Source organism: Austrofundulus limnaeus, unplaced genomic scaffold (assembly GCF_001266775.1).
Source record: "Austrofundulus limnaeus strain Quisiro unplaced genomic scaffold, Austrofundulus_limnaeus-1.0 Scaffold0, whole genome shotgun sequence".
Classification (NCBI taxonomy): Eukaryota; Metazoa; Chordata; class Actinopteri; order Cyprinodontiformes; family Rivulidae; genus Austrofundulus; species Austrofundulus limnaeus.
In genome coordinates, this window is record NW_013952402.1 from 9,024,492 (window position 1) to 9,032,823 (window position 8,332).

Consider the following 8,332-nt stretch of genomic DNA (forward strand, 5'->3'; position numbering starts at 1 on the left):
AGAGGTGTTGTTACTTTGACCTGAACTTTATAAGCAAAGCTCCATTAGTTTGTCATAAAAACAGTTTGAAATTTGTGTTAGACAAGCAGAGTTGCTATGCAGATTCACAGACAAGTTGTAGAAATGATGTGTTTGTATGTTCGTGACTACTAAAGAAGTTCATTAGAGTAAAAAAATAGTTGTTCTGGTTAGTTGTCTTGTTCAGTTTGATCAAGTTGTTCAAGTTTAAGTTTGTGTTTTTGGCCATAAATAGACACCATGAGTAAGAGGTACTTCCTGGTGAGTGAAGGGTGACTCCATGATACGTTTCTATTAACTCCTGAGTGGTGTTACTGCAACACTACAAAGACTTTGATTTTAACTCTGAGTGTTAAATTTACACTGAAATTTATGGTGTGTTGACACCTTGTGGTGTCTGTTAACCTTTGTGGGTGTTAAAATTGAACACTTTCACAAATGTTATTTTAACACCAGCAAGTGTGGACGGATATAGACACTTGGTTGGTGTTGAAATTAACACTGTGGGTGATGAACACTGGCATTTTTTCTGTGTACATTTTACATATACAGCCCTCTTCCCCCTGAACACCAGGTAGGAAACATCTACAACTGCTTTGAAAGAATATGCAGTCTTGTTTAAAAAGGAGAASCTGAGCTTTGTCTATGAAACACTGGGGACAGATTAAAGGAAGGAAACATCCATCAGCCCTCTAAAAATCGCTGTTTTTTTCCAGGAGACACCTATTCTGCTTTACTAGACTTCGGGGACCAATCTGAGCAGCAGAACAGGTCTCATCTTGCCCATGACCTCCCTCTAAATGAGAGCCAAGGGGTCTTGTGGGTCTTGCTACWGCGGCAGACTGAATTGCAGCACTCACGGCCTTTTGCGATGCGTGTCTCAATGTGGACCACATCTGATTCTCTGTCCAGCCCCATTACSGCCCTTGAAAGGAACAGGAAGAGGAGACAGAGGGGAGCAGAAATAGGGTTAGTTGATACAAAAAGGATAAATGAGAATTAGGAAAAAMAGAAGGGGATGCTTGGTCGGGTGTAGCAGCTGTAGATGGTCATCCCTATGCCGAAAAACCTACAACGATATCTTTTTGTCAGCTGCAATACACTCAGAGATGAAATTGCACCASCAGTGGCAATTAATCTCAATTCACCAAGGCATCAACAAAGGCAGTCACTGTTCCAAAAAATATATCTACCATAGACAATGTGTGCTGTTATGTAATTGCAGKCAGCTGCAACAGATTTGAAAAAATAACTTTTTTGACATAATGCGCATGACAGAATAATACTCAAGAGCACAAATAATGCATTATTTCGGGTGCTGCTGTACCCACTGTGCTCCTCTAATTTGTGAAACATCAGACTGTTCACAYGTAGAGAGAATGTCCTCCAACCAATGTCCTTTATTTCCTGGRTAAAAAAATAAATAAATAAAAGCACACTTGGTTGGACACATCCTTTGACCAGCAGGGTAAACGGATTCACATCAATATTCACTCCTTTGTGCCTGTGCACTAAAGATTGCTAAATGGCTGCAACAACAACAACAAAAAAAACAGCATGTTGTGTTTGTGCTCCAGAAAGGAAAGCACATTGTTAAATCAGATCCACGTGAGGTGGATTTAATCAGTTCGGTTCTTGGCATCAATGGTGGAAATCTGTTTTTGACGAGCRGTCACTGGACTCTTCCCATAGACTGATCACGAACAGCATCATTATGCAAATTACAATCAACCTGAACACAAAACAGGTAAAAAGAAAAAAAATCCACATAATCATACCAATAAAATCTGCCTGGCATCACGTTATCATGAACAAGCTGCCATTTCCTCCCAAAATCCATAGAACTGTATACCTGCAAAACAAAATGACACCAACTTTTATCACAWTTAAATGGATAGTCTGTTTTTTAATTATTTATTTTTATTGCCATGCTCTGTCAAATAGTTATCAGCAGTGTTTTAACAGGGGTGACATTTTCAGTCATAGAGTACAAAGTAAAGGGCAGAAGTCTTCCTTCAGGGCAGGCTAATGGCTACTGAATGTATCAGTCCACCAGGAGTTGAGTCAAGTTATGGCGGCCAAAATGTGTTGTTTAGGTGGCCACATTCAGCASCCACAGCATCAACAACACTGTGTTAATCTTAAGGTCCGCAGGCCAAATATGGCCCAGCAAGTCATTTTATGTGGCCTTACGAGACCATTTCAAAACAAGTGTATGTCGCAAGCATTGACCATAAACTACATCTTCCATATTTGAAGAACATCTTTCAAAATGCATGTATTTTTTTACCTGCAAAATGACAGCATCCCACCACTAGCTGGAGGTGCACGGAGATCAAAAAGTAATTGGTAGCCWGTTCTTGGCAAAATTCACTGTGGAAATCAGCATTTCACTGCATTTTTGCCAACTACTTTTCCTGCGGCCCATTTGTACTGGGAAGTGTGAATTTCCCATTTACAAGTAGTACATTTAAACTGGAACACCCCTTCCAGTGGGAATTCCCTGCCAGAAAGAGGGAGAGTTCAGAAGTCATGACGGCGGCTACTCGYCACAACTCAACRGYGAGTAAAATCATCCAAAAATCTTTTACTTTTAYCTTTAATATTGTGTCTGTATTATTTATTTMTTATTTAGTCCATCGTACACATAATAYTTTTCACTGTTTATCAGAGGRTATGTTAAAACACKGTTTCTATGCAGGGTATACYATGTGGAGCGCAGTTATTGTTTGTTAGCTGCACTCAGTCATAGCAAATGACAATTAACGTGACATTTCATGTTTTATTAGTATTTAACAGGAAATTTTGAAAGTAATTACAACTGGTCCTTTATGATGCTCATGTGGCCCTCGGTGAAAATGAGTTTGACACCCCCTAGTGTAGACGTTTAATATTTCGTAATGCAACTTTCATTTCACACCAAAAAGACATTTTGGAGAAAAAGTTGCTCTATAAGCAGAGGTGTCAAGTAACTAAGTACAAATACTTTGTTACTTTACTTAAGTAGTAATTTTGGTTATTTATACTTTAGTGGAGTAATTATTTTTTCAGACTACTTTTTACTTCTACTTCTTACATTTTAATTCAATTATCTGTACTTTCTACTCCTTACTTTKTAAAAATGCAAAAAGTATTTCATTTCTATTTAACTTTGACTTGTTTTTATTCCATCTTTTCATTGTTCAGAAAAAAAATTAATAAATATAAATCTATCCAGACACATGGAGCCCATGGACAGAGTGAATTTGATTGTGGTTGATGAGAAGTGTAAATATACTGTAAGTGTAAAAAGTGTAAATATATACCATTCTGACATCCTATTGGATTGAACTCACTCCATCACACCTGTGTAGTAGYTTCCCTTCACTGCTACGTCTAGAATTTCTCCCATAGACAAGGATTTCTTTGGGAGAATTTTCATCCGGGCCAATCAGAGAACAGAACGTTGATTTTCTGTGCAGTGTCTGCATGTAGTTTATTTTACCTGGGCCAATCAGAGAACAGAAGGTGGAGTTTTGAACAACGTCGATTTTCTGCGCAGTGTCTGCTAGTTATTTTATCAATGGCAGTGGAGGAAGTGAATGAAGCCAGTCTGTGTTGATAAGGTTTCCAAATTAAATTAAATTTGTCTGACAAAGCAGCAGCAGCTCTCATTTAGTCGTCTCGTTCAGGTCTGTACATTTCCCCTCTCAGTAGGGGTTTTACAGCGCACRCAATTTCTTGTTAGCTTCTTAGCTTAGCCTCTTTCACAGCGACATACGTCGTGCCCAACCRATCCAATCATTTTAAACTTCAGCAGAGGCCACGCCTCCAGCAAGAATTGCTTCTCTAAAGCYGAGAGTCCAGACCCTCGTACAAAACAAAGTGAAGGACAAGGGTCTGATTTTTACCAGGCTAAGTCTAGTCAGTCTAGTAAGTAGTTTTAAAACCAGTACTTTTATACTTGAGTAAAAAGCTTGAGTTGATACTTCTACTTCCAAAAAAGTATTTTTAAACCCTAGTATCTATACTTCTACTTATGTAATGAATGTGAATACTTTTGACACCTCTGTCTATAAGCCTGGAAAACTATATAAAATGGGTCCTCCTTTGACTAGCCATTAGCCTAGGCTGGAGGAAGATTTCTGCCCTATTCTTCATCACTTAAAAAAATTATCATACTGTCTCTTCAAGGTTTGTGGAGAAATATAGTAATAAGCATGGCATCATTAATTCATTTCAAGGCAAACCAACACTAAAATAAATTCAAATATATTGTTTCCTGCATTATTTAGTATTTTCTTTCAAGGTAAAAGTTGATTGCAGATTCAACAAAAAAACTACCTTGTTGTCATGACTGTAAGCCAGAATCCAGTTCTCCTGTGCTGGGTGGAAGAGGAGGCTCAGGACGTTGAAGTTAATGGGATATTTCTCGAAGCTGGCCCCTTCATCCGAACTGATGAGAACAGCACTCTCTACCTCTGGGTCACTAAGCATCATTATCTAAAGTATAGATGGCCGCATGAGGGATATATATAAGAAGGAGAAAGACACAGAAAAAACTCTCATTTGGCAGTAATTTTGAGAAATCTCAGTTTGATGTCTGGACTACATTTATACAGGAGCAGAGAGAGATAAAAGCCAAAAGGAAAGGCTGACCTTCTGCTTGTTGGTAGGGCAGACATAGAGGTAGCTTAAAACTGTCCTTGAACCCACTTTGTCATTGAGTTTGGTGTAGGTGCTGCCATAATCAGTGGACCTGAACAAAAACAAGCAACATCACATGTTTTAGAGAGAAAACAAATCCATTAGTGCACCATTGCAAAAGTTTGGCAYGTTTGGTCCATTAACTAAACACATTCTCCTTAAGATGACTGCCTCTCCAGAGCATGCCATATGTTTCAAGATGGATGTCCTACCGTTTAGTCAAGTTTTTGCTTCCAAAAATTACAAAAAAATAAAAATAAAACCTTAAGAGTCCACTTTCCTTAATTTATCATCAATGATCTTGTTAGAAATGATCACYCCTTCAGTCAATTTACTGCAAATGATTGAATATCAATAAATTGTTTGAGAAAAATAGGAAGAGGCTCCTAGGTTAAGAAAAAAAGTAATCATCAAAAGCACATAAATATAATCAGCCTTAGAATAACAATTTGATCAGTTTCATCATAGTAGTACCCCAGTTCTTGGTCTTATTAAYAAAACAACCTGTATAAAAATAAAATAAAATGTCTACTGCTGCATTTAAGGATGCTAGCGCCTCGCCAAACCGCCGCTCGTGACAAGGACAGACGTGTTTGTCATTCATGTCTCCATATTTCTCCTCACCTGGGTGCCTCCAAATGTAATTTCACAGCATAATTGGATGGGAACCCACAGTCTGCTATCATTGTCAATGCATTAACTTGAACTGTCCATTTCCTGTTTCCAGAAACTTACCACTGAAAACACTGGAGATTAAATGCTCTTTTCTGATGGCTCTCCTGTCTTTGACTGTGGAGGTTGAAGGACTCTTAAATGGCGTTATTACATTTCATCCCAGAACACAAAGGGGACTCTGCGCATGTTTAGATATCTCATGCAAATCACCCATTGATCCACACACTGTGTTTTGCCACCAACTGAGCCCTGCAGCTGTAGGCATAAATCATTTATTGTGTTATCACAGAAATCATTTACTCTCTTCTTTTCATAACATTCAGACTGCTGTTTTACTAATGCCCATACTAAGAGCCTCCGCGACCCCCCGAGCTACTCTAATTTACTTGTAGGCTATTGTTAAGCAGACACCTTGATGATGGAATACCTCCTGTACACAATATGGAATTTCAAAGTGAGTCAAGTCGAGTGTAAATCTTAGCAATGCCTCTGGAGAAACAGATATTAATTTGAAACTCTATGCTTGGTGAACTGATGGTCTCTTTTTCATGTGTATTTCAGAATGAAATGAGTTCTCCGCAGGCATTTGGAGAGGTGAGAGAAGGCATATCAAAGACAGTATTGGACTGCCCGGTATAATCCTTTTTGAATTCTATTCTTATTTATGACCTGACAGGGCACTGTAACTCACCTCTCAATACAGACCGAATCAAATTACTAGGACTATTGCATGTCAACTGCTTCTGAAACAAAAGGTTACAGATGACAATCAATCACAAAAAAAAATAAAATAAAAAAATAAAAAACGCCATCCGAAAGTTTCTAGGTCAGAGGAAAAAAAGCAGCACAGATCCAAACAAAGAAGACCTCAGATCAGTCATCCGGTTTATCTTTTCAGAAATAGCCTTTCAAAAAGTTTCCTTTCTGATGATGGACAGAAARTGGGGGCTCTTCTAAAAGGGTGCCGCAGTGTTGCTTGTGTTATTTATGGGGCTGCAGGAAGCAGGGAGGAGGACGGTTCAATCTGAAACCACCTCAGAACGGTTTATTAAAACATACTTCACACAGACTCGCTGTGAAACGTGATTGTTCATATCCCAGTCAAGGAGCGTACGATAAATCTCACTTACAATATACAGCACACTTTGTGAATATTTTATTCTTATTGTTTTGAGGCTGACGCCCTAACCTTTGTATTTAGATGGAAAAAAAAAAAAACAAGGGAGCTGTGATTAAACATGAGGGAAACTTACCTCCAGAGCGAGCTTTCGGTAGCGGCACCAAGGTTGAAGTCATACAGCTTAGTCAAGATCAGGATCACCTGCAACGTTAACGACAACACAAGCATTTAATTACACACAAGGCCGTGCATGAGAAGAGCTCTACATAGGTTCCTCAGCACACGTCTTCATTACCTCCTCCTAATGATGGAGAATKAATACAACACACTCGCCACATTTCTCTACTAATAAGTATCAGCCTCACACAGCGTTTAGCCCAGTGACAAGAAATTGTCATGTTGTCAAGATTTGTCAGTCGAGCAATATCTGGATTTAAAAGAAAGAAAAATATGTGTGGGCTGTCAGGAGTTGTCTCTGTATCTCATGTGGAATGATACCCACCTGACAGCGGAATCTGAACATAATTGTTCAGTGAACAATAAAAAGAAACGCTCTCATTGGCTTTACTGTGTCTCCCTCGCTCCCATTTCCTCTCTTTTCATTCTTCTTCTCCCCCCCCCCACAACTAAACTTTTCTCAATCGTTGCTGCTGCAAAATTGTAAACAAATGTTGATGTCGAGTGATGAAAGTACATGCTGTTTGTGAGTAACGTGAGTTGTTACTCATTGCTCATTTTGGTTAAACACTTTTTTTTAATGTTCTCTGAGGACATAGTTGTGGAAAGTTGTGTTTTTTTTTCCTGGGAAAATAAAAACATGACTTGTAAAAGCTTGCTGAGGCAGGGAGTGCAGAGGGAAATGGTCTGCAAATGCATTATTGTCACTCCAATGGCATTATAAATGACTTCCCATGTGGATGCTCATAACTCAGGGTGGAATGATTGGTAGAGTTTGGGGCAGAGCATCAAGGGGAGGAGAAGGGATGGTGGATAATAACAATCAAGGGGCAGAAAACATAATGTGATGATTTCTTTTTTAAAACAAAAAGCGTGAACGATAGGTCAAAAGCTCAATTACAGCGAGTTTAAACACATTAACCTTGTGGGAGCCACGGAAGGAGTTATTAAACCGTGAAAAGCCACACAGACTCAGAGGAACAAAGACACGCCACTGAGTCTGCTTTGAAAATGTTAAAAACCCAATTGACCCACAATTTAGCCATCAAACGGCCACGGTGCATTGCCGGGACTATCTGCATTGCAGGTTAATTAACCAATCACACAGCGAGATAAGCATTTGCATAACTAAATGCACCGTGTCTGCAAGGTCCAAAGCTGGAGTCTGAATCAATTTGGAGTACAGACTTAGTTAAATGCCTGTGATGGTTGGCCTAATTGCCTGCTTTGAAAAATAGATACAAGAGAAAAACTCTGACAAACTGCTGATCGTTTGTCTCCTCGGTTGCTTATTTTTTTTTTTTTTTTGCTAACAACAGTGACTCAGTGTCATGGGATGTTATAAATACCACAAGGCAAATTGAATTTGGAATTGATTTTATTGGTGGCAAACTGCAGGCAGTTCCTTCTTTACCGGTGGGAATTAAAAGCCCAGCATATAAGGTACGGAATGACATTATACTTAAAATATGTTTCACAGCTTTCTGCAACTTCGGGTATTATTTATGGTTGACTGAAAATAAATAAATAAATAAATAAGCAACCGAGGAGACAAACGATCAGCAGTTTGTCAGAGTTTTTCTCTTGTATCTATTTTTCAAAGCAGGCAATTAGGCCAACCATCACAGGCATTTAACTAAGTCTGTACTCCAAATT

At 38.8% G+C, this 8,332-nt stretch overlaps 1 protein-coding gene across 1 annotated transcript in view; it reads right to left on the minus strand.

Annotated features, from left to right (window-relative positions):
* Positions 1-8,332, minus strand: part of sorcs3b (sortilin related VPS10 domain containing receptor 3b) — a 60,588-nt gene that overhangs the window by 29,412 nt on the left and 22,844 nt on the right. The window contains exons 2-6 of the mRNA XM_014002167.1: positions 6,633-6,700; positions 4,657-4,756; positions 4,342-4,500; positions 1,797-1,870; positions 879-943 (exon numbers count right to left, since the gene is read on the minus strand). Of these exons, the coding sequence (XP_013857621.1) occupies positions 879-943; positions 1,797-1,870; positions 4,342-4,500; positions 4,657-4,756; positions 6,633-6,700 (466 nt within the window). The remainder of the gene's footprint in view (positions 1-878; positions 944-1,796; positions 1,871-4,341; positions 4,501-4,656; positions 4,757-6,632; positions 6,701-8,332) is intronic.